We start from the raw sequence: 27949 nt of genomic DNA, 5'->3' as shown, positions 1-27949 counted from the left end.
CAAGCCTGGCCATCGTGCTGGACTGTGATGGCAGCATCTGTTGCCCAACAAGGTGGAGGTGGCTTCTTGAAGGTCACCTTGGAAGACATGGGACTCCATGTGGCAGGGCCCTTTCAGAGATGGTTCCCAGATCACATGAAATAACTCTACTGCTTACCCTCTGGCACGGCTCTGCCCTGTTCTCTGGGCATCATAGAAATGTGTTCGATTTCAAAGCTGAGCAAAATACTGGTATGTTTGCAAGTATTGGTGGGGCTTGTGGCCCATAGAAGGAAGGGGATGCAGGGCACTTCACAAGGGACTGTCCACCTTGGGGGAGACTTGTAAAAGCTTTGGTTGTCAATGAAATCAAGAGGCTTTGGCTGTGTGTGTGTCACACAGGACAGAGGTAAGAAAATGCTCTCATAGCTGCAGTTATGATGCTTTCACTTTTGAAGGAGAGTGTATCCACTGGGTTGATGATGTTGGATAGCCAGGAAAAAATTTTCACAGGTGTTATTATACAAAGGAGAGCTGGAAGGTATCAGGAACCAGAGTATGAAGGCAGGTAAAGAAAGTAGAACAAGGATGAGCATAAACACATGGAAGGGGGAGAGGCGTTTGGAGACTATCAGAGCGTGCTGCTACACGTGGATGGCTTTGTCTACATTGTTGAATGAGCACGAGGTAGAGCTGACATTGAGAGCTCTCTGTCTTCTCCTCTGTGATGACTGAGGGACATGGATTACCACCTGGTTTGGGCAAGAAATGGGTGGGGAAAGCCTTGGAAAAGGGGAGCTCTGGTCTGCACCCAAACAAGCTGGGACTTGGACACTAGGGGGAGAATTGAAGCTTCATGAGAGAATGTAGGGAAGAATGCAAGAACAGATCTGAACTGAAGAAAGGAAGAGCTGGTAAGTAATGGGGGATGGGTAAAATGGGGAAAGCAGATTTGAGGGACTGAGCCTAGAAAGATTCCGGAAGGCAATGAAAATGGGAGGAGGAAGAATTTTTGTAGATGCTTGAGGGCTGGGAAGGAGCTGATAAGGGTATGGGGCTGGTTTGAAGGTCATTTCTTCAGTCTTTGTCCTTGTGTAGCCTAGGGTCAGAGTCAGGTCATCTCCCCCACCCCCATACACATTACTCTAGCCTACCCGGGAGCCCTCTGAAGTTGTGAAACCGGTTTCTGGGGTTTCTCCTCCAGACAACGCCCATTGCAGTGACCAAGCACAGGTTTCTGCCAAGGAGCCCCTGGGAGGACCAGTACCTTCCGTTAGATATACCCTAGGCTTTTGACTGGGCTACCTGTGCAGACTGGTGAAGCCCAGGGTGAAGACTTGCAAGGGGTTAGGTGGAGAAGGAGTAGTGAAAGATGAAGTGGATGTTCAAAGAGAATATAAGTGTAGATGAGAGACTGCAAAATTGATCATCTCGGTTAGTTCAAAGAAGCCCAGAGAGTGGAGAGTGATCCTCTAGCTTCAGGAAGGGGTGATTGATGGGGCTATACTGGGAGGTAAGCCACATGGCATTACTGACTCATATTTGCTTCTTTTGACTCTATTCACCAGCAAACTTAGCATGGGTAGTGGAGAACATCCTAGAAGTCATTCTGGGTGTCTGTTCCCCTCTCTTTCCAACTTCCTGTTCTCCTTTTACTTTTATTTTATTATTATTTTTTGTCTCAGAACTTAACACTGTTAAATAGACCTGGGAGGGGCACGTGGTTTTATAGGCTACGAATATGTGCCCCTTCCTGACCTACTTAATTTTGTTGATGGCACTTGTGCCATAAATACCACAGTATGATAGCTTCCCCATTTCCTGCTATGAAGTTGCTTTGGCATATTTGACAGGTCTAATAAAACTGACTTTTTTTTCTGCCCAGGTTTTCACCTAAACTAGGACTTTGCAATCTTTTTTTCGTAAAGGGTTAGATAGTAAATATTCTTGGCATGTGGGTCCTGTGGTCTCTATCATAAATACTCAACTCTCCTCTCATAGTGCAAAAGCAGTCATAGACAATATATAAGTGAATAGGCAAAGATGTGTTACAATAAGACTTTATTTACAAAAACAGGTGGTCAGAGGAAGAAAAGACAGAAGAAATTTTAGATAAAGATGACAGAGCTTACAGAAAACTCCCTATCCTTAAATATTTCCCCAACAGCTTACCTGGGGAGCCTGAAGTTTCTACACTGTACATCTTTCCTTCAAGTTCTTCAGGACTTGGGAGTATCTTAATTGGGTTAAGGTGTTATGTTAGGAGGGATATATTAGAGAATATTTTCCTAGGAGGAGAAAATACTACTTTAGTGAATACTGTGATCAATTAGCATCCTTTGCTGGGTTAACAGTGATAAGAGGGTATAGGACTCAATAGAGGTAAGTGCAGGTGGGGGCAGGAGATAAGAAAACATCCAGGATAGGGAGGCTGCCCTGGAACCACATTCATACCTGTTGTGTGTGAAATCTTGTACAGGGAACCAGAGGGGCCACGAGGATGAATAAAACACAACCATTATTCTCAAGGAGGTTGAAATTTAATTGAAGATGTACAATATCTATGTGTATCTGCATATTTAATTCTGTATGTATCCATCCATCCATCTGCACATACCACAAGCAATGAATTAAACAACAGTTTGCGGTAAGTAGCCACCAGTAGGGCAGGTAGTAAGCCTGAAAAGGTTTGGAAGAGAGATCTATTTTTATTGGCCAGTATGAATGGGACGTCTTCATGGACTTGTGGACCTTGAACTGAACCTTGGCTGATTGCTAAGCATTTAATTGGTGGAGGCACCTCCCCCCAAAAAAACAAACCCTGGAGTATAAAGTGGAGGAAGTAGGGATTTCTATTTCCCTCATCAAGTTGGAATTCTGTGCAAAGAGGGCTGAAGTCACAGGTTCAGTATTGGTTAGGATGCTTAGAGTCCTTCCTCCTCACTGTGGTTATGGCCTTGACTCCACCCCGCCACTTGTCATCTTGAAATGTCTAAGACCAGGCTACAGAGAGTGGTTGTACTCATTTATTATCTGGATCTTCTTCAAACCTTCCCTGGCTCCTGCTAAAAGTCAAGCACTGGGTGTTTCAGTGCATCCCTTCTTCACTGCTAGAGCCAGAACCTGAAGCTCTGGCTCCATTCATAGGCACCGGGGGATTCATCTCACATATATGAAGGTCAACATGTTTTATATGGAAATAAGTTAAGATTTTATTTACTTACATGAGACTCTGAGAGACCAAATAGTAGTGGAGAGTAATAACTTAATTCCTCAGTGAATGGTTGGAGAAAACAAAATCCCAGAAGGTCTATAGTAATGAAAAGGGTATTACATTCATTGCATGATTTTAGATAACACATGCTAAGTCCTTCCTATCCTTTTCACACAACCACATTATTGATGAACAGGCATCAAGAAGGCATTAGGTGATGCTTTATTGCATTATTTTAATCCACTGAGGTTTTTATATATGAAGGGTATAGATTTATGCTGAGTGATTCAGTTACGAAGCAGGCACATTAATTTGTTCATGAATGTGAACTGGCAATTACCTTCATTAGAGTCACCAGGGCAGACTGATCACTTTAATTTGGGCAGAGGCATGCAAACAGTTATTGGCTAGTGGTGTGTGTGTACCTGAGAGCACAGGCTGTTCAGCATCCCTGAGGAGCCCTAAGAATGCAGATTTGTGTCCTCACAGGTGTATAAGTACCAGCAAGTGTACGAAGACTGGTGGAACTAGGAAGAAACTGTTCCCCAGCACCATGTGGCAAGATGTTGTATAGGTTTCATTTGGTCTTAGCTTCTGAAAGCTGATTTGATGATAAACTGTGGAAAAGATGGCATGGAGAACATATACTTGCTTGCAACTCCAGATTGTAGAACTTGGGACCCTCCTAGTTTGTATGACTAGTTTATGACAAGTTGAATGGTGTTCTACTTTATACTGCATAAAGGCAATTTGTGGGATTTAGTAAATTCAAAAAATTAGAATTGAGTACCAGTGATCCCAGCTATGTACTAGGTGTAGTGAAGGCCTCTGTCTTGCAAGAATTCACAGTCTAGCTGGGAAAATGAAGTGACTTTTTAAGCAATCCTGATTTATACTTGTGGTTTGTAGAATGAAGGCTGGAAAGGCATTCAGATGAGGAGGTGGCCGAGAAGGCAAGGAGAAACAGTGTCCAGGAGTGTAGAGCTAATGCTGGTGACACTGGAGAGTTAATAAATCATGCCTTGCTGGGGACCTTTCAGCAAGCACATGGCCATATGTAAACAAGCGCCGTAACATTTTCCCTAACCCAGAAAGTCCACTTCTGACAGAAGTGAAAACTGGATACCTAAAGATGTATGTTACTCTGTTTTTAGTAACAGCAAACATTGGAGAGTCCTTTAAATGTATGGCAACAGGGAATTGACTTGCCAAATAATAAAGCAAAAACATTTGGTAATTTTATTCTATTATAAAAAATTGACTACAAGTATATAGACACTGGAAATATTTGCGATATAAGAGATTAAGCAGTAACAAAAGGGTACATACTGAGATTGTAACTTTAGAAAAATTGTAACTGAAGGAGGCAATAATCACACATAAAGTTGACCTCCCTTTATTCTTTGTCACTGCCTCCATTTTATTTCCTTTGTAGTAATCTTCATGATGTGGAATATAAAAATGCATTTACTTGTCTAATTTAAATATAAGCTTCTCTAAGGAATATAAATCATGCTTAACTTGATCTCCTCTGTATCTTCACTATATGGTACATCTAAGGTACTCAATATTTGAATGGCTGAATGCATCAGTGATTGATATTATTAAAGTATTTATTTTATAGTGACCTTTAAGTAAAATGCACAGTATGAAAATAATATCTCTCAAATCCTTGCTGGGTACTGGGTTAAGAACTGTAGCGATTTTCATTTCAACCTTATCACCAGTATGTTTGTTTGTTTGTTTTTACAAGCATTTTTTTTTTTTTTACAGTAGGTCCTTGTTGGTTATCTATTTTAAATATAGCAGTGTGTACATGTTAATCCCAAACTCCCAATCTATCCCTCCACACTATTCCCCCCGGTAACCATAAACTCATTCTCTAAGTCCGTGAGTCTGTTTCTCATACTAAGTGAAGTAAGTCAGACAGAGAAAGACAAATATCATATGATACTGCTTATATGCAGAATCTAAAAAAATGATACAAATGAACTTATTTACAAAACAGAAGCATTTTTAATTGAAATATAGTTACTGTACATTATTATATATGTTACAGGTGTACAATATAGTGATTCACAATTTTCAAAAGTTATACTTCATTTATAGTTATTATAAAATACTGGCTATATTACAATATATCCTTGTAGCTTATTTTATACCTAATAATCTGTACCTCTTACTCCCCTACCCCTATCTTGCTCCTCTTCCTCTTCCCTCTCCCCACTGGTAACCACTAGTTTGTTCTCTATATCTGTGAGTACCAGTTTGTGTTATCATTGAAAAAATTGAGGCTCACAGAGGCAAAGCACCTTTCTTGGCTAGCAAGATGTAAACTCCAGGCTGCTTGCCTCCAGAGCCCAGCCTCTTGACCATCATATGATTTTTAAACATTAAAACATATAGAATAATGAAGAATGTCAGATGCTTCAGTGAGGTCCTTTAAAACAAAAGAAAGAAAAAGTGTTTCTCATTTTTTCCTCTCCTTCTGCATCTTCATGCTGCCCCAGCTGCCAACCTTTCCTAAGCCATCCTTCCCTGATCAAATTACCCCTGTTGTCTAAGCCTCTTCAGTCCTTCAGAACCTCAGTTACTGGTAATCAGGTTGATAAACTCATCTCGGTCTGAGGCAGCTACATTTTCTTTTTTTTTTTACAAACATTAGCTCATTTTATTATCACCATAAGCAGCTACATTTTAAAAGGATTTCATAATATCTCAGAGTGAAAGAGAGACACTATTGCAAACATTTTTGGGGGCAGCCAGACCTTTCGGGCTCTGCTCCAATCAAGCTGTGAAGGTGGTCACTAAATCTACTCCTATGTCCATCTCTGTGAAAGTTCATTGTCTTCTTAAGGTTGAATCCCTTTGGCATAACATCGGCTTCTTCTGTCTTGCCTCTCAGAGAATTCAGGGAAGTGTACTGCTTTGTCTCTTACTGAATTAAAAAATTCTCCATCTGTAATATAGGAGGTATGTTTTGTAGAAACCTCGAAATTCTGTATCAGACAGGCATGTATATATTAACACCATTTTGTGTCCTAATTGTATCAGTGCAGGTAACTGAATAAATCTTCAGATTGAGACCATAGCTCTCTTCATTGCTATGATCATCATAGAGAATAACATTTGCCTGGAATTCATGGCATCGTCTCTTGTCCTTATGGTTTCATATGACCTTGTGACTGTGGTGATTGAAAATTCCATAAATTCCCTTTTAATAGTAAATAAGTTCATTTTATCCTCAAATTTATGATGATAATGAAATATTAACATGAGAAGCAAGTGCTTTATAAATCTCTGAATTGCTATTCTGCTTTATTTCAATAGTGTGCCCTTCTTAAAACACCCATATGATACCTGAAGCTGTAAAAATTAGTGAAATGATAAAGTGTTTGGGGGTTGAATGCACTGAATATGTGCTGGTGTCTGGAACTGAACAGAACTGCAAATATTTAAAAGTGTAATTTGATTTCCAGGACCAGAAAAGAAGAAAACGTTCTTGTCTTTCTGGTGCACCTCATATCACTTTAGAATTAAATGCCTAAATACTATATTAGCTGAGATTTTTAATGTCTAATTAAGGAGCAACCTTCCAGGTATTTTTGTCCTTTCTTGTAAGTGTTCAAACAAGACTATGCATTACTGAGACAGAACTACTTTCTGTATGTGATGTCCACACAAAACCAAATTTTTCTTAAAGACAGATATCATAAAATATCAATTATATGTGGAATCTAAAAAATGATACAAATGAACTTACTTACAAAACAGAAACAGACTCACAGTCATAGAAAACAAACTTACAGTTACCAAGGGGAAAGCTGGAGGTGGGGAGATAAATTAGGAGTTTGAGATTAACATATATACACTACTATATATAAAATAGATAACCAACAAGGACCTACTGTGTAGCAAAGGGAACTCTTCTCAATACTCCGTAATGACCTATATGGGAAAAGAATTTTAAAAGAGTGGGTATATGTATATGTATGGCTGATTCACTTTGCTGTACACTTTGCTGGGTTGTTTTTTTTTTTTTTTTTTTTTTTTTGATATTGAGCTGCATGAGCTGCTTATATATTTTTTGAAATTAATCCTTTGTCAGTTGTTTTGTTTGCAAATATTTTCTCCCATTCTGAGGGTTGTCTTTTTGTCTTTTTTATGGTTTCTTCTGCTGTGCAAAAGCTTTTAAGTTTCATTAGGTCCCATTTGTTTATTTTTCTTTTTATTTCCATTTCTCTAGGAAGTGGGTCAAAAAGGATCTTGCTGTGATTTATATCATAGAGTGTTCTGCCTGTGTTTTCCTCTAAGAGTTTTATAATGTCTGGCCTTACATTTAGGTCTTTAATCCATTTTGAGTTTATTTTTGTATATGGTGTTAGGAAGTGTTCTAATTTCATTCTTTTACATGTAGCTGTCCAGTTTTCCCAGCACCACCTATTGAAGAGGCTGTCTTTTCTCCCTTGTATACTCTTGCTTCCTTTATCAAAGATAAGGTGACCATATGTGCATGGGTTTATCTCTGGGTTTTCTATCCTGTTCCATTGCTCTATGTTTCTGTTTCTGTGCCAGTACCATACTGTCTTGATTACTGTAGATTTGTAGTATATTCTGAAGTTCAGGAGCCTGATTCCTCCAGCTCCATTTTTCTTTTTCAAGATTGTTTTGACTATTCGGGGTCTTTTGTGTTTCCATACAAATTGTGAAATTTTTTGTTCTAGTTCTGTGAAAAATGCCATTGATAGTTTGATAGGGATTGCATTGAATCTGTAGATTGCTTTGGGTCATATAGTCATTTTCACAATGTTGATTTTTCCAATCCAAGAAAACAATATATCTTTCCATCCGTTTGTATCATCTTTAATTTCTTTCATCAGTGTCTTATAGTTTTCTGCATACAGGTCTTTTGTCTCCTTAGGTAAGTGTATTCCTAGGTATTTTATTCTTGTCTAACACATTTTAAATCAACTATACTCCAATAAAATTTTTTAAAAAATAAAAAGTAATAGAAAACAAAATAAAATAGATCAACAGCAAGAAAAAAAAAACAGACAAATTTGATAGCTACAATGTTCTGTTCATCAGGAACTTCTAGCTGTGCGGTGTTTTTTGGTACATGTGTTTGATTGAAAACATCTTGCATTTTAAGTAATCACAATGTATTTTTGTGAGGGCTCCACGCATTCTTGATTTTGTCAATTTTATCTCTGCCATCAGTGTCCCTGGAATATCTCTATCTGTTTTTGGTCAGCTAAGGTGATGATTAAAGTGTTCAGGAATGGATGCCAATCATACAGATTCGGTTTAAGGAGCAAGTTACTTTCTTAGGAGAATCAGCATCAGCTCTCCCTGCTAGTTTATTGTCTTTCTAAAACTGCTAATGATATTATTGTTTGCTTTATCTATTTACCCAGTGTGCCTCCAGAAGAGTGAAAAATATCATAGTCTTTGATCATCCAGAAAATTGTTCTAATCAGGCAATCAGAAAAGCATTATAAGATGGATATCTTACCTCTCCATGATGTGTTCACTGATTCCCAGCCAGGAGTACTGATCATTTCTTTTTTGAACCCTTAAGGCTCTTGTAGTCAGCAGCATACAACTTAGCTAATGCTGCTAAGCTTCCTTCTTTCCCCCAAGATAACCAGTTTTTAAGACACTTAAGTCAAGGATAGAAGACTTTGCCCAGTCTTTTTAGCTTTTACTTCCCCAAATCCATTATGCTCTCAGAAGTCATGGAGGAGAGTTTCCTTTCCTGAGAGAGTCTTGGGAAATTTAGTGCAATTAGCTCACCAAGGAGCTATGCCACCTTTACTCATGGCCTAGTCACTTTCAGTAATCGTAAATCAATCTAAATAGCCCAACATTTAATAGTTAATGATAGACTTTATTGTTTTTTGAGCCCCCAGGAAGGCAATTGACTCTTGTTGCCTGAGCTAAGTTGTAAACAATTCAAGAATGGAGAAAGCAGAGGCCAGCACCAGCCCATAAATGTTACCTATTTAGTTGATTCAAGCAGGTTTCAAAATTCTAGTAAATATAATCATATCACTCAATTTTGGTTTGCAGTCTCATAACACTGATCTATTAATGGTATATTTTTCATTTTTTACTCCAATTAATTTTTTTTCTAATGTCTCATGATTCTATTCTACTATTCTCTTCCCCTCCTCCCCCCCTTAGGAAGACTATCATGCCAAAATTTTTTTTTAAAGGAGAAAATATTGTGATTTGAAATATAGGACATTTTATTTCACCAAAGAGTTTCTGATATCATAACATAAGAGCTGTAGTTAAAGAACAGGTAGTTGAAATCAATCATTAAGTACCTACTGTGTGCAGTAGCCTTGCACTGGTGTTGAAATATTCACTGGCATTTCAAGCTGCATTATTGATTGGGAGCTGCCTCAAGACTGAAACTTAGTGTTTGCTGCCAGAGTTCTCAAAATCACAATATATAAAACCATGTTCAGAGTCACCACGATGTCAATGAGTCCAGTGAGAAGCACAAAGGCAAGCCAAAGGAAAATAAGGAAGATAGGAACTTGGATTGTGTCCATGACCAATTTAAAATACAGAATCCTGCCTTTGGATATAGTGAAATCCTTAGCATCACGTTGGAAATATTTTCAGAATGTTGTAGAATATAACACAAGGTAAATGAAATTCTGATTTTAAGTGGACTTAAACAGCAGGAGTACATTTCAGAGTGGAGGCTGCCAGGCTTTAGGATTTATAAATCCATAAATTAAAGAGAATAAATAATTGAAGAACTATTGGGAGTTGTCACTTCTTTATTTTTGCTAATGTTGCTAGCACTATTCCCTTACTATGATTCTGTTGGGCAATGAGATTCCCATACTAGATCTGAGCCATAATAGAGTTTATTAAACAAAGGATGAAGAAACATTTGAAAAGATACATAAAAGTTTTTGTTTGTTTGTTTTTTATCACAATGTGGAAGTTACTGGTTGGCATCTCCCTCACACAAGAGCCCAGTTCTTCTCAGCCCCAGCATTCCCAGGATCAGCTTCTGCCTGGGGACCTGCCACCAGCATGTGCAGGAGACTGTGGTCTGGAGAGCCACCTCTGTGTCTTATACAAGCCATTACAGTATTCCCTTCTGTTCTTAGGCTGGCACTCTTCTGCTGTCTGCAAGCCTTACCTCCAAACCATACTCAGGCTTCTCCCTGACTTATGCTAGGCTCCCGTGAGACTTGTACAAGTGCAAGAAAGTATTTTATCAGAGCTGGTGATATAATAGATTGTAGTTACTGCATTAAAAAAAATATTTTATTATGGAAAATTTCAAGCATATCTTAAAGTAAAGCCTGTATAATGAACCATCGTATAGTACCACACAGCTTCGACCATTATGAACTAATAGCCAGTTTTTCTATACCTCCATCCATTTCCCCTACCCTAAATAACTGTAAAGCAAATCCCAAACATATAGTTTCATCCATAAGCATCTCGATATATATATATGTGTGTGTGTATATATATATATGGCTATGGACACTTAACTGAAGTATTACTAGGGTATTTTAAAACATTACATAAAAACATATATAAAAGCTGTGGACACTTTAAATAAAATAACCTAATTATTACTAGGGTATTTTAAATATTAACCCTTTAATATCATCAAATATTTAGTGAATTTTAAATTTCTTTCATTGTTTTACAATGTACAGATGTATAAAAATTCATTTAAATATTTATGGATATATATATAATGGTTTATTTGTCTATTTAGGATCTATAAAGGTCTGACTTTTTTCTACTAGTTATCACCATCAGGATTTTCATGATGGCATCCATGTGGTTTTATTTTACATGTTTGTCTCTTGGATTTCTGTAAATTGGGAATCGATCCTAAGGCTGATCATTTTCATGTTTTTTTTTTTGTTGTTGTTGTTGTTGCTTTTGGCAAGAACGTTTCATAGGTAGTGTTCTGTCATTCTATCAAAAGATACATAATATATGGTTCTCTTTCTCTTTCTTATTTATAAATATTTTTATGTCAACAGCCATTTAATACTTGGTCTAGAGCCTTTATCTCATTGAGAGTGCTGGTATTTTCTTACTTTTCATCTTACAAAGATGCAAGCAAATATTACCCAAGATCTGATTCCTGGAGCATTTTAAAGTTTTCATGTTGTTGAACTTATATAGAGTCATATGCCAAACTCTTTAGCAATTGTTCACTGCAATGGAAAAGTGTGACCTCAAGTCTCTGTCACATACCAAGCAAGGATGATAAAAAGCAAACAAAACCATCATCTGAAATCATCATTTCATAAAATGAAAGGTTTTCAACAGCAGAAATGGGAAGAATTTAAGATTAAAAGACAGAATTTTAAATTAAATACATATATCTTTCTCAAAAATTCATCACATCATCCTGATTTCACATGCCACCATGGACAGGGGCCACTGCATTCTGGACTCAAATAATGGACTAGAATGTAAGAACTATTGTTTAGCTCCATGACATTAGTAAACATCTGCTAGAACGTAATGTGAAAATTTGTCCAGCCAAATTACAGGACTAACAACTTTATCTTTAAGAGTATCTTTAACTTATTATGTATTCCAAATCACTATATGCCATTTTAAAAAGCTATTAAAAGGTTACTTTTTAATTCAATACACACGTATTGAGCACCGATTCTATGTCACATACTTATTCTGGCGTTTGGAATATAAAATACAGTAGAAATACAAATATAACAAAGATTAATAAAAAAAAGCAGAGTGGAGACAATATTGAAATTGAGAACCTGCGTTCTTGCTCTCCCTCCAAGGAGCCTCCTCATACCCCTGGGCGTTTAGTGTCCTATGAATGGGTATAATAAGGCATGTTTGTCTTTCTCTTTGAAAACTAAATTACATCGTGAAAATTATCTGAAGAATCAAAGGTAAACTATAAAATGTAAGAAACTACATGATAACATTTGGAACTCAATCTGTGGTTTCTCATAATATATATTCTCACTGTAATAGACTTAATATGTTCATCCTTAAAAGCTTCAAAATGGGATTCTTTGCACTAATGATTTATTGAAGTCATCTTTGAAAGTATCCCTAGTATCACCATCTATGCATCTCCTTTTGCTGATAAGGAAACAATCCTCCAAATGTGACATGACTTACAGAATGGGTTAGTGGTTGAGCCTCCTGATCTCCAGCTCTGTGCCGCTCTCCCTGTTCCACACTAAGGTTTCTTTCACATTAGGAACTATACACATACGCAGTACATTTGAATCTCCCAGAGCGTTAAGGCATAGTAGGGAGGCAGTCTTGTTTTGGAGAGCAGAAGTGAACAAAAAAGTGATACAAAAAGGCAGGTGGCCACAGGTCTCCTAGGGATTCTCTCTGCTAATCATGTACTCTACTTGTCCTACTGCTCCTAGCCCTGGCAGCCCTTCTCTTCTCCTTTGCCCTTTCTAATCCCCATCCTCTTGTCCTCTTGACACCAGCTTGATGGGACTGATCAGTGTTTAGATTATAACTTTGTGTGCTGTTGACCTTGGCCAATCAGGCTGGCCTTGTATTACCAATTCTCACTTCTTGAAGAGAAGGAATAACATTGAAATGCTTGACTTGGGAACTTGAATTCAGTTCAGCTGTTTTGGCTGGTATAGTATGTTTTAAAAATCAAACTTGAATGCCTTTATAGTGGACTTGCATCTCTTCATTGGCTGCACACTCCCCCACTGCCTACTGGATTACACCAGGCTTTTCTACACACTTTTCAGAACTGCCTGGCCCCTGAAAGCATTTGAGTTGACTACTGGTGGACTGACATCTTCCTGACAGACTGTGACAGGCAGATCTTGGGTTCTTTGGGGTAACAGACTCTAATTTTCAGTTTACTATGGGCCTCTTTAAAATCAAAAGCATTGCCTGTGGCATCTCTCTCACTGGTCAGAATTTAGTACTGATGTGGCCAAAATCACAGTGCTTTGCATTCAATAATGAGTCTTAGGGAGTTCAAGTGAGAGTGTAGATGGAGGGGAAAAGAGTTCAGAAGAACCCAGTTAAAATGCATTATTTTGTGTGCTCAAGAATCTTGAAGCAATGATTTGTTATTAACACCTTGCTTTTCTGATAGAAATGCCTACTGACAGAAGACTTAGTAATATTTGGTTTAATACAGAAGGGTCCCTTTATCTCATTTATGAAAGGATTCTCCTGAATGTGGCGCTCTCCAGGGAAGGTACAAGGTCATGCAACAGTGTATTTTCCCTTGGTCCCAACATCATTTTCATTCAAATCCTCTTCAATACAGGTTGCCAATTTGGCCTGTTCCATCTCCAACAATGAAGAAGGGGTGAAATTAGTTCGGATGGCAGCCACCCAGATTGACAGCCTGTGTCCCCAGGTAAGCCTCATTTACTTTGTTTCCAAAGCCTGATATTTCAGATCTTCTACGCTCCAGCCCTCATGTCACTCATTTCCTTGCCTTGCCCTCTTTCCTCTCACTGGAAAGTGCTACCCATCATTCATGGGCCATTTCAGGTTCTGCCTTTCTCAAAAAGAACTTCAAGCTATTCCAGTCTCTTCAGAATTACTGTGGCAATTATTCTCTTTTCCACTCCTATTGACTTTCTTCTATTTGTCTCGGACTGTTATTTCAATGCTCCATATCTATTTACCTTTAGTGTCTCAACCACTAAATTATATGCTTGTGCATGTAGAACAAGAGTTCTATTTCTGCCACATCTGTGCTAAATAGGCTTTGCCCAGTAAACACTTTTTGAAACCTATATCTTAAAAAAAGAAGAAAAGCAAACAAAAACTAGTAGTAGTTGATAACCTACTTTAACTTTCATGTTTTGATTGTCCTTCCAAACACTGGGAACCCACTTATCTGTGGAAGCTGCAAGGTCCAGGGTTTCAACATTGTCTTTGACCTGCTTGTTCCTCTTTTGAAGAGTGTGGTCAATATGTCCCTGGATTGTTTCTAACAAATAGGTGATCAATGCCGCTCTCACACTGGCTGCCCGGCCACAGAGCAAAGTTGCTCAGGACAATATGGATGTCTTCAAAGACCAGTGGGAAAAGCAGGTCCGAGTGCTGACAGAGGCTGTGGATGACATCACCTCAGTGGATGACTTCCTTTCTGTCTCAGGTAATCACAAACGGGCCCCTTACAAGGCAGCCGAAGGAAGAGAACAAGATGAGATGAGGAATATCTTGCAAATGTCATGGGTCTGTGTTTCAAGTGCTCTCCTTGGCCCTTTGAGCTTTCAGTCATCTCTGCAACTGTGATTGTAACACCCTCTTGAAAATTCTTCTCTGCTGTGCACATTATTTCAAGACACTGAGCCAAAGCATTTGGGGGGAAAACACAAATTTCTGATCAATATATTAGAAACCCGAACAGATTATTTAAGTAGAGTTAGGCTCCTTTTTACTTCCTGGAGTTTTTAAAATAGGATGGCCTTTGATGCATCTGAATCATCCATCTAAAAATGGGTATGGGATATGAGACTGGTTATGTTTAAAAATCAAAAAAACCAATGAGTTATTCCAATTTGGCTGCATTAAGGTTTTTTTCCCCAATAAGTGAAGTTACCCAGGTTTGTGATAAGCTGGGAAGAAATGTTAGCCACAGAATGAACCCATTAGAAGGCACTTGGGAGCTATTGAGGCTTTGAGCACTTGACCATGAGGCTGTGAAAAGAAGTGAGAGAAAGTAACTAGTCATCACTGGAAATTGTAACTTTCTTCTTTGTAAATGAAGCCAGACTGAAGGATGTTGGCGCATTTGAATAACCATGTAGTCAATTTGACCTTTAACAGGGCTCATCGATGCTGTTTCAAATTTGGCTACCAGCCAACTAATGGGCCTTTTTCCAAACACATTTGACTAAACACATTTGGCCCAATTCACCTAGAAAAGTCTCTATGGGAGGCATGGGGGAGGAGGTCACCAGAAACCTCAACCTCCTTGCGAGGCATTAAAATAACCAAGTGACTCTTGAAAATTCAAATTGACCGTTGACTCTACCCACAGGCGTATGGAACTCACACCTGCCAGCTCAGGTGTGCCCTAGGCTTGACCAGGACTTACTGAGGTCTGAGAGGGAGGGGTTGCAGCACAGCTGGTGGGATCCAGACAGACAGGGCCTCTGACTTCAACAGTGTGGAAGGGATTTCTGCAGGAGGCTTAGTGTATTTAGAAACTTCTCTCTAGTTGCAGTCTTTCCTTTTACCAAGAAACTGGCAATGAATTCCTACTGGGGGCTTGTGTTTAAAGCTTGTCTGAGAACAGCATAGTTGAATCTGTAGATCTGATGGATGATGGAAAAGCCAACTTTGAAATCATGGAGGGCAGGGCAAGGGAGATGGGAAAAATGAGTGAACACATGCTCAGTATCTATAATTTGTCTGACTTTCTGTTATTTGCTTTAATTCACACAAAAATCTTATAAGATAGGTATCACTATTCTGAGTCTTCCTTTGAGAAAAGTAAGTCACTGAGAGGTAGGTAACTTGGCAGAGGTGTAATTAAAATCCAGATTATCCTCTTTCCAGAATCTATATAGTTCTCAATAAGTCTAGATAGAAGGGAATTTGCCTTTGATGTTTCCAGCTTTCATTGCAGCTCCTTCCCCACCCCCTCACACTTCGCTATCCCCTCTGGTACCACCATTCCACTCTCTCTTCCCTCTTGGAAACCTGTCTCATTCTTCATTCCCAAGGTACTTTGTTTTTGATGACTTGTCAAAGCAACTATTCATTTAAACATACCCATATCCAAGGGTTGGATGATAAAGAACTCAATATGTTGCCATTCCTGGGATTTTTGCTTCACTGATACATGAGCCCTAACAACATAAAAGATATGCAAGAAATGCATCTTTCATAAGGTGCTTAGAAATTGGATAGACATATTGGGGATTTGAGTGGTGGGGGACAGAAGGATGGACACCAGGACTGAGCATCTTTCTTTTATCTAGTCAGTCTTTGCCAGGATGACTATAGGGGTCCCCAAAAGGGGCAGGGGGACTCTCCAACCAGCCTCAGATCTCACACAGCAATCCTAACAGCCCCTGGAAATCTTACTCTACTCCCGTTCTATCTACAAATGAATAGAAAATATCCATATACTACCTTTTTCAAAGAGGAATCATTTCAGAACTTAAAGCTTTCCCAACTTATCCTTTTCTTTACATGCATGTATGAAAATTTCTGAGGGTAGAGAAAAGCAAGGTGAGGAGGTCTTATCTCAGACTGTTTCAGTAGTGCAAAGCTTTTCTTAATTTACTTCCACCGGGTCTGCCTCTCTGCCACCTTTCTCCCTGCCATTCCTTTGTGCATCTCATTATTACCAGCAACAAGAAAAGACTTTGGCTTCCGCTGATAACACTGTGCAGTCCAACCCCAGTGGTACAAGCGTGGCGGCATGCTATGACAGGAAAATGAACAGGTGCTGTTAGGGAGCCAGCCTTGAAAGGACCTGCTAGAACATGCCTTTGGACTTGACAATCGGAGGCGGCAGGCACCTTTCCACAGATGGGCTTGACAAATAATGACACAGCCCACTCTGTCCTGCTGGTAGACTGTACATACAGCCCGATAGTTGGGGAAACTACTTCTCATCTCCTCTCCGAGCTGGAGCCAAAACATTTGCATCAGTAAATTGCAAGGTTGGCCCAGGAGATATTTTGAAATGGCATTAATGACATTTTATGTATCAGTTTCTTCTTAAGGGAATATCTATTCCGGCAGGAAGCTCTATTTTGAAAACAACAACAGAAAATATTTTTTTTTAAGGGATAGTTTTGTTTTTCTTTCTTTCTTTTTTTTTTTCCATGCTACCTGAACTTGTGTGTCTGAGTGCTTAATTTGTCCATATGAAATGCAACAAGTTTGGGGAGCTATTAACATTACAGGAGCAAAACCAATTTTCAGATGTGGTCTGGGCTTATAAAAAAAATGAAATGGCTGTATTAGAACACTTAAACTTTTCCCACTGGGCAAAAACTAAAATTTTTAGTAGTGTCTTAAAATGAGCATCTTGGCATTAATCACGTGAGAGTTGAATTCTTGGGTTTGGCTCACAAAATAGCAGGGATCTAAGATCTGAAAAAGCTGTTAACTCAATCCCATAATGTCTAAAAGTTTCGTTTTGTTTTGTTTGCCTTTTTCTCTTTTATTTGTTTGTTTTTTTTGACTCCAGGGTCTTGAGTTTGTTTCATTAAAAAATCCACAGACTGAACTTTGCTTTTGAATTTAGAAACTATAGCTTTAAAGCTTATAATAATCAGGTAGTTTGGTCATCTGTGATTTTTTAACAAGATTACATCTTTCCTGAAATTGTAAGGTTGCAAAAATTCAAGGAAGTTTACCACAAAATACGTTGCAGTCAAATGTTTTATGATGTTTAAAAACCATGCTTTACATCCAGGCATCTGAAGTACCTAAGGGGTTTATCCCAGCAATGGAATCATCTCTGGAATACAGGTGCTTTTTATTATTACTTTCTCTTATATGTTATTTTCTAGTTGGAACATCATTCCTCTATCTCCTTACTTAATGAATTCTTTCTCCTGAAAATACCTTAGGATAAAAATATATAATTGATTGTCCCTCTTCAATGGGCATGTTTATTCAGGATTTCTTTTTTGATTGCCTGTGGTAAGGCGCTGTCAGGCATGAAAATATGAGTTAAGTGTGGATTCTGCCTTTGAATAATTCACTGCCCTTTTTGATAGATACTAGACCAGAGTAATTCCAAACTTGTGAACCCCAGACCTGAGTGTGTAGGGACTAAGAGTGGAGAAGTTATTACAAGGGGTCCAGGGAAACCATATATAGACCAAGTGTCATCTTTTGATCAAATAATATGTCTACAAGAACAGTATAGCTCTTTTCAAGTGCATTATTGGTACTTAGATTAATAAAGTACAAATTTATTTTAAAACATTCTTTATCATAGTGGCTTTTACATATATATCATCCACTGGTATAACCACTATCATGAAGGAATTGTAATTCATTTTTTTATAAAAGGGGTGCCTCTAATTGGGTAAAGTTGGGAAATGCAGAGTAAACTATCTCAACATTTCATAAAAAAGAGTTGATGAAGAAAACTGAGTCAGTTAGTAAACTGCAAATTAGTAAAATTAATATTTTATTCACACATGATTAATGTGACTAACCATTGAACAAATTAATTGGCAATTCAATTAAGAGCAATGCTTTTGATATCATGGCCTCCTTCAATTAATGTATACAGTTGACCCTTGAAAAATTTGAGGGTTTGGGGCACCGACCCTCCCTCCACACAGCTGAAAATCTGGGCATAACTTTACAGTGAGCCCTATAGATGGGAAGTTCCGCATCTGTGGATCCAACCAACCTCGGCTCTGTAGTACCGTAGTATTTACTACTGAAATAAATCCATGTATAAGTGGACCTGCACTGTTCAAACCTCTGTTGTTCAAGGGTCAACTGTAGTTATACCTATGAAAGCATATTCTTTTTCTTGCCTCCTAATTAAATTAGTTGCATATTTTAGTTTGGAAATTAGATTTTAAAAACTATCATTTCATTTTAGGATATTAGGTCATATATGGGCTTCTTACATTTTAAATTTTGTTAATTTCAGAAACATTAGTATCTAATGTAATTGACAGATTCCTCTGTTTTGCATTCAATTCCATCTTTAAACTATGCACAGAAAAATGGTAGCTATGCTTATTCTTACATTATGTTATTCAAAGAAAATGCCTGTTTTTGACATGAACACCCTCGCAGTTGCCCATTTTCGGGGACCACGACATATTTTAATTGTCTGGAGGAATCCAGCAGGGCAGTAAGAGAGACCTATTTGAATCAAACTTCTGTATTTAAAATCCTGTGCCAAGTTTCATTTGAGTAAACCTTTTTTTTTTAAGGTGTCCTTTTCGGTGAGTTTGCATGATCCAATCCAAGATATCATAAAGAGGTGATTTCAGAAGTTCCTTAATCAAAATGAAAGGCTTTAAGTCTCTATTTTCACAACTGTCTTTCTCATTTTCTCAGGAAGATATCAGCATTCAGGAAATAACTTCTTGTGAGTTTAAGATATCTAAATATTAAAATTTAAACATTTCATTTTTTTTCTGTTCCAATTTCTATGTGAAACTAGAGAATGTAGAAATCAGAAATTTATAAATAGTTAAGTGAGGAAATCATATTGTATGAGGTCAAACAGATGTTCCTTTATGAAACGTGTTATACTTTGCAATTTTCTTTCCAATGTCCTATAAAAACAAATATTTTCTCTGAGTGATTTGTTTAATGAAAGAAGGAGAGATCCATGGGAGAGATTGGGATTTGCTGAGTACCCTCCCATCTCTGCTTCTTTAGGAATTTATAAATCAGAACTAGCTCTAGAAACTTCTTAAAGAGGTAATCATTCAATTTAGTCCTTTATTAACTATTCATTGAATAGTTATACTTTCTTAAGGGTTACCAGATTACTTAAGACTACTTCCAATCTTGTTCTATTATTCTGTTGTGTGTGTATATGTATATTTTCAGCTTAAGTTCTTTTTTTTTTTCTCAGAGTACTAAACTTTTTGAACATTTCCTTAGAATTCTGTTTCTAAAGAATGTTCAAGGGACATAATAACAGATCTCACATTGGACATGGAAAATACAAAATTGCACACTTGCAATACTGTAAGGGACCAGATTGTGTGTTTCCTCTAGGCTGGTAGAGAGAAAAGCCTGTCATCCTGCCTGCTTGGATTCTGCTTTGGACAATGATGGAGAGTGATCCCTGATCTTTACTCCAGTCTGAGGGAACCAGCCGCAGACTGGATTGTATTTCAGTTGTGGGGAACTCTGTGATCCTCTTCACCTGACCAGTTTCCATTGCATATACCTTATGCATGACACAACATTGGAAGACTGATGGGGAGATATTTGTTCATTTTAAAGTCTCCCTTAAATGTTCCCTCAATAAGAACATGATCCAACCCAAAGTGCAACTCTGGGCATATCTAGAAACGTTGCTGCTTGGTGACTTCTTGTTCGCTGCCACTACAACTCTTAAAAGACCTTTTAACCCAATAAATCTTAAACACTGAAACAAAGAAAGAGATATTTTTAAAGTTGGTGGTTCTCAAAGTGTGGTCCCCAAATCAGCAGCATTACCATCACCTGGGAACTTGGTAGAAATGCAATTTCTTGGGCCCAATCCCAGACCTAGTGAATCAGAAACCCTGAGAGAGTCACCCAACAGTCTCTATGATGCTACAAATCCTCCAGTTGATGTTCAAGTTTGAGAACCACTATTGTAATTATAAACTATGTTCTTTAAATATAATTTCAATGTTATTAGGCATGTATTGAGATGTACAAGGTGATGGCTTGTGAGTTAATGAATCTATCTTCAATAGGTTTTTAAGTGTGTCAGTGGTATAAAATCATATAAATGTGTATGTGTCCTCTCCACAGAAAATCATATCTTGGAGGATGTGAACAAGTGTGTGATAGCCCTTCAAGAGGGGGATGTGGACACTCTGGACCGGACTGCAGGGGCTATCAGGGGCCGGGCAGCTCGAGTCATACACATCATCAATGCTGAGATGGAGAACTATGAAGCTGGAGTTTATACTGAGAAGGTGCTGGAAGCTACAAAATTGCTCTCTGAGACAGGTAACCATGGATATTAGGTTTGACCAAAATGTCAGCACCATGATTAATTTCCATACCTGAATCAATCTGTTTCATTGTTTCCCATAGGTCTTTCTGCTTCTAAATTACACATGATCATAAAAAGGGTGCTCTTTATTTCTTGAGTTTGAATTGGAATACTTTAGCAGAATAATAATTTATTGTTTTACGGTGTATACTACTCTACAGTTTTTATATATAAGCATTTGATTCTCACAAGGACCTTATGAAGTAGGCAGATTTTTATTATCTCCTATTATGAATGTGAAAATGGAGTTTTGAATCAGTTAAGAGACTGGAAAAAGGTCACGAGTCTAGAAAATAGTGAATATGTGACTGGAACTTGGAATCTTGAACTTGAAAAACATTTCCCTGTCTATTTCTTGAAAAGATAAGAAAGGACCATGGACAACCAGGGAGAAGCATAAAGGCTTTAGGTAGTACATGGACATGAAGTAATCAAAGGACGTAGTGGTTGCTGAAAAAGGGTTAGACTTTAATATATGCCCTGCTCCTCTAGCAAAGGCTTGCATGCCCTCTTCCAGGGGCATGCGGCTGCCCACTGGGGAATCACGGTCGTGGTGAGACACAGTTACTTATGGGAGCCTGTCATAGCTCTCTGGTACACTGAGATGGAAAAAAGACTTATTTCTACTGAGTTAGCACAACAACCCATAACTTTGGACAGTTGTGTCAAAGAGTAGCCTATTTTTAGTAGTTTTTTCTCTTGACTGGTGTCTCTTGGCTTCAGACCCTTTCTGAAGTCCCTCATGCCTTGTGTATTTGTATATATGGGGGAATGAGAGTAGAGAGAAAGTCCAGGGATGGAGAGAAGACAAATAGAATTAACTCTATATTAGATGGAGTTATGAATGGGTAATGAATCAGGTCCTCTGTATGCACAGAAGAAACTTACCTCAGCATCAGTGGGAGTTTTCATGGGTCTATATATGGAATTTGGAACCCACTAGGCTTTTAAAAATAGACATATCTCTGAAAGGTCAGATACAGCAGTGTTCCAAGTTCTACATAATAAGACATGTTAGTAGAAACATGTTTCCTTCTACAGGGAAAAGGTTATTTACAAAGACTTCTGTAGCTATTTGTTAGTCTAGAATAGCAAGGAAAAACAACAGATAAACAGACATTGGTTGCTCTCTGAAATATAAGCAGAAAAGGACTAGTGTAATATCACATAATAAAGAGCACATCTAGGGATTGTTTCTCTTGAGAATCTTCACAGACTTAGAATTAGAAATAATAGCAATAATAATACGATATATCCATAATTCAAAAAGAGTCATGTACCACAATGTTCATTGCAGCTCTATTTACAATAGCCAGGACATGGAAGCAATCTAAGCATCCATCGACAGCTGAATGGATAAAGAAGATGTGGCACATGTATGCAATGGAATATTACTCAACCATAAAAAGGAAACGAAATTGAGTTATTTGTACTGAGGTGTATAGGCCTAGAGTCTCTCATACAGAGTGAAATAAATCAGAAATAGAAAAAAAAAATACTGTATGCTAACACATATATATGGAATCTAAAAAAAAAAAAAAGTTTTGGTGAACGGAGAGGCAGGACAGGAATAAAGACACAAACGAAGAGAATAGACTTGAGGACACAGGGAGGGGGAAGGGTAAGCTGGGACAAAGTGAGAGAGTGGCATGGACATACACTACCAAATGTAAAATAGATAGCTAGTGGGAAGCAGTTGCATAGCACAGGGAGATCAGCTCAGTGCTTTGTGATCACCTAGAGGGGTGGGATAGGGAGGATGGGAGGGAGACACAAGAGGGAGGAGATATGGGGATATATGTATACGTATAGCTGATTCACTTTGTTATAAAGCAGAAACTAATACACCACTGTAAAGCAATTATACTCCAATAAAGATGTTAAAGAAATATGATATATCCACATTTTAATTAGCTGAAATTCAGCACTATTTTTTTTTTTTTTTCAAATAGGCTTGTCCTTTGCATTCAATAGAGCAACACAATGCAAGCCATACAGTATTTCTTTTCTCATTTGGAATAATTAGAAACAGTTATTTTACTCTCCAATTTAAGGACATTTTTTTCACCCTTAAGGAAACCCTGTCACATTTTTGGAGCTCTCAGTTACTGGCCCATTACCTCGATTTTGTTACAAAGTCTCAGCTTCCTGTGGTATATCTGGCACATAGCAGCATTTCCTTGGATCTGACACTGAGTGAAGAGTGTCAGAGAAGGGTGGAGGACATGGAGACAGAAGTTTCAACTCATGACTGGTTGGAATGATTACTGCCACAGATGACATGCAGAGCATATTGCCAACTTATAGGTGACTTTGTGCACACAAAGACTTCAGCATTGTTCAAGAGACATTTTAGATTTCTTTCTTATTGAGCCTTGGGGTGCTTTAATAAATAGAAGGAGTGGTGCCCATTGGGTCAAAATTGACATAAAGGCAAGGGCAGTGTGCCTAGCTGATGGAAATATTTTAACATAATTTTCACCCAAAGTCTTGAAATGTAAATGATATTCTAGTTGAAGTTTTTTTAACTGAAAAAAAAAATCAATGAAACAGAGCAATCCATCCTGGATTGTTGTTGCTAATGAAGATTTTGCTCTTATTTGTCAATTTTCAGATCTTTAAAAATTCTCATCTCAACCCTTCCTTGCAGTGATTGAATACTTGGGGTACTTAACTAAAGGTACCTTCCTGATTCTGATGTCCACATCCAATTCATAATTGAACAGAAAAGATAAGCAAGGCATTTAGATTCTTTATATTTTTCAGCATCTACTGAAGATCACTAGGAAAGAAGCCAGGTAGAAGAGAGTGAAATAAACAGTTTGTAAATAACTAGTAGAAAATGAAATACATGTCAAGGAAAAGTAGATATTAGTGGGCTAAGAACTAAAATATACAAGGTATATAAATTATTTTGCTTCTGTCCCCAATGATTCTTCTCTTTCCTAAACAGGAACAATATAGTTTCTTTATGGGTAAGTAGAGAGGTTGTCAAAGAAATGAAAGCAAAAACTTTAGCTGTGAGTAGAACAATTGACATACACACGGATTCCTCATGGAGGGAGAATGCCTCTGCTCTGAAACCAGCAGGGCTTAAAAGGAGGGATGGTGCTCTGTCACAATCCCACTGGTCATCTGAACATGTGGAACATGAGGTTTAAAATGTGTGATCTATATGGTGACTTAATACCTAGCATTTCTCAATAAGAATTCATAGCACAGGGAGACCAGCTCAGTGCTTTGTGACCACCTAGAGGGGTGGGATAGGGAGGGTGGGAGGGAGGGTGACACAACAGGGAAGAGATATGGAAACATATGTATATGTATAACTGATTCACTTTGTTATAAAGCAGAAACTAACACACCATTGTAAAGCAATTATACTCCAATAAAGATGTTAAAAAAAAAAAGAAATTTCTCTATAAGAAACAAATTAAAAAAAAGCTTTAGCTGTTAAAATTCACTGGTTGCTAATTAGAATTGTTGGGTGATGTACTACACACATGGAGTTTGAGGAAGAACATAAGATCAGTTCTGTGATTATGGTTATGCAGAGTTTTGTAGGTTATATAGATTTTATAAAATGGATTAGTCCCCTTGTCAGTGTTTGGCTATGCTAAGGAGGGCTACGTCCTTCAAATAAAAACTCATATACAGATCACTAATACCCAAATTTCTACCTTTGGGCTAACATTTTGCTCTTGATTTTTAAAAAAATCTTAGTGCAATGTTGAATTGGTCACTTTTTTATGCAAGTTTATCAAACTTTGTCCTGAGAGTACATTTTATTTTGAGGAGAGAACATGGAGCAGTAGGCAAGGAGTGGAAGGTGACAAGAAGAAGGAAAAAAAAAAGGAAGAGTCCAGGACATGGAAGACAAAGCATCATGTTTTCTTTTGCCTTGCCACCAACCTACCAGGTTCTGCCCAGCTTTATATCTGAGTTGTTAAAGACCCTAAGGCAGAAGTTCTCAACCTCTGTATTATTGACATGTGAGTCTTGGTAATTCTTTCTTGGGGTGGAGGCAGCTGTCCTGTGCATTAAGGGTGTTCAACAGCATCCCTGAACTTACCCCACTAGATGCTTATAGGACCTCTTCCCTTTCCCACTTCAAGTTGTGACAATCAAAATTGTCTCTAGACATTGCTAGATGTTCTTGGGTGGACAGAATAACCCCCATGGAAAATAGCTGCCACAAGAGAAATAATATTCCAAAATAAGAGCAACTTTAAACAAGACTAAATGGAGCCTCTGCATGATGGCCATAGGGTACGGTGAAGGGAGTGGAGTGAGAGTCTATTACCAAGCATGAAAAAAAAGGGGCAGAATGCTCAAAACGTCTTGACTAGACCAGACTTTGCTGCTAGTGGGGTTTTCAAATACAGGCCAACCTCTGTTTAAACATGCAAATGATGCAGGGGTGGGTCTCCGTAGAGAGAACTCCCACTTTACCTTCACTGAGAGGCTAGAAATTGAGAGAGATCCAAAGAGTGATGAAACAGTCTGTAGTTAATTTTCCATAAATTACTTTACTTAGTAAAGAGTAAGTAAATTTTTTTGAAGAGTGTTTTTTGTCTTGATATGAATGCTGAGTTAATTTGAAAACACAATTTTGTGGATTATTAGTATGTTAAAATTCTAGGGCAACATTACATAAAAATTTACTTATTTATTTTTTTATAAAACTAATCTAGGCAGGTGAAAGCACAATAAACTTGATGTACATCAGACTCATTAAATACTTACATATTTGATAAGCTCTTCAATAAAACCTGAATTATAGCAAATTGCCAATAGCTTGGTAGCGAGTGCACCCAACGAGACCCATTTTCAGAGATCTCATTTGCAAAGTCAGATTGCTGTGGAAAGTTGAGGGCCCTGAAAGTACATTCAATGATATTATGTTTAAAGTAGCTCATTCTTCACAGAACAGATTACATTGAAATGCCATTTTTGTAAATTTGATGGCTGATGCAAATTTGTGGCAATGTCAACATCATCAGGTTGAGAGATCTTTGAGATGCCGGCAGTTCTTTCTTCAGAGGGAACCCAAAAAGAATAGAAAAAAATAAAGTCTTTTTAATGAGGATTCTGTTATTAAGCACTTTGTAAATGAAAATGAAAATTCCATTATTTTGGAGAACACGTGGGCCAAACAGATGGTATAAATTTTTTCAAGACTTTTTTTTTAAAGAACAGTTAAATGTTCACAGCAAAATTGAGGGGAGGCTACTAAGATTTCCCATGATTCTGAATCAATTCCCTTGATTCTGCACATGCATGGTGTCCCCCATTATCTACGTCCCCTACCAAAGTGGTACATTTGTTACCATTAATGAACCTACACAGACACATCATAATCACGCAAAGTTCATAGTTTACATTTTGGTTCACTCTTGGTGTTGTATACTCTATTATATTTGGACTAATGTATAATGACATGTATCCATCATTATGGTTTCATACAGTGTATTTTTCACTGTCCTAAAAATTCACTGTACTCCATTTATTCATCCCTCTCCCCCTCCCAATCCCCTGGTAACCACTGATCTTTTCACTGTCTCCATGGTTTTGCCATTTCTAGAATGTCATATAGTTGGAATCAAATAGTATGCAGCCTTTTCAGATTGACTTCTTTCACTTAGTAGAGACGGTATAATTTGTAATTTTATGCTTCTGTTATGTAAAATTTTCATAAAAGAGGTTTTTTTTACAGCATTCCTATGTATTTTGCCCAGTAAGAGGAACAAATAGAAAGCACCCAAACTAGAAATGATAATGAGGGGTACCATTGTGTCAGTACAATGTATAGATGAAATCCAGGTAAGGAATCAGAAGAACTCAATTCCTTGACTTCTAAATGTGACCTTACACAAATTAGTTAATGCCCCTGAGCCTCAAGCTTCTCATGTATTGCCTGATGTTTCATCATCCAAGTATGGTCAATATTATTGATTTTGGGATAAATGCTTCACGTTTCTTGGCTTCCTCATGACTGCACTCAACATGGACAATCACTGCCCATGAATCCTCTGTATAAACCCTCTTCTCCATCCGGACATGTGTATTTATTATTTTCCAGTTAAAACACATCCATGCTGTTCCCACTCTCCTTCCTGTCATCTTCCCCATTTTCTCCTCCTCCTCTACATCTGTGTATTGAACTTATCCTTTAAGATCTGACTCAAGTCTCAGCTAGAGACAACAGGGATCTATTTCTATGAGTCTGTTGACATTTAGTACATCCTCTTCAGTGTCAATGGTCCACAGATAGATTGTCACTTCCTAGAGGCAGGTGTTCCTGTACGTGCCTAGGGCCTAGACAAGTATTATCACATCATTAGCCTTTAATATGTATGCATCGATTAAATGAATACAAAAAATTAATATATGACCTTCTTTTTCAGTAGAGAATATGTCCACTAGCAGCAGCCTTAGGCTTATAGCTCAAGATTCCAGGATAAGTAGAGATGCTTGTTTTCCTCCTACTTTCTACACGTCAAAGAAGAGCAATCTTCTTGGCCACTTGGGGGTATGCTTATTTCTCTTGGACTGATTTCTGTTGCTAGCGGGATCAAGTTTTACCATTGGACATGTCTGGGTGACCTGCCTATCCCCGTGACCAGAGGCAAGGGGAATGGACAGAAGTAAGATCAATATCAGAAGAAGGCGGTAAGGACAGATTATTGGGAAGACAGAAATATTAGATATTAGAGATAGGAAGGACTATTACAGTCTGTCACTTCTCCGTGACTGACCTTGAAATTAAATTATGAAAGTAATGAATTTCCACAGAAGATGTAATGACTGAGATTCAGTTCAGCCTAGACTTCCTAATATATTTTAAATACATTTTAATATAACCCTTACTATTGGTGTAAAGCATTTTATTTCTCCCTGAAAGGTCAAAATGATTACAATATGGAGGAGATGTCTTACTAAGTGGTGGTTGTGCTAGTCTTGGAGGAGGGAAGTCAGAAGTGTAGGAGGAACGAGAAGGAAATTTCATTCACTCAATAGCCCTTAAACAGGCAACATGT

General features: G+C 37.9%; 1 protein-coding gene across 3 annotated transcripts in view; it reads left to right on the top strand.

Moving 5' to 3' along the window:
- Positions 1-27949, top strand: part of CTNNA2 (catenin alpha 2) — a 1192234-nt gene that overhangs the window by 1079563 nt on the left and 84722 nt on the right. For all 3 annotated transcript variants that reach the window (XM_082356061.1, XM_082356060.1, XM_082356062.1), the window contains exons 10-12: positions 13494-13586; positions 14180-14336; positions 20663-20863. In XM_082356061.1, the coding sequence (XP_082212187.1) occupies positions 13494-13586; positions 14180-14336; positions 20663-20863 (451 nt within the window). The remainder of the gene's footprint in view (positions 1-13493; positions 13587-14179; positions 14337-20662; positions 20864-27949) is intronic.

The sequence above is a fragment of the Balaenoptera borealis genome (assembly GCF_965194805.1).
Source record: "Balaenoptera borealis genome assembly, chromosome: 15".
NCBI classification, from domain to species: domain Eukaryota; kingdom Metazoa; phylum Chordata; class Mammalia; order Artiodactyla; family Balaenopteridae; genus Balaenoptera; species Balaenoptera borealis.
The sequence above is the reverse complement of the archived record's forward strand: the minus strand, read 5'-3'. Positions and strand labels throughout refer to the sequence as shown.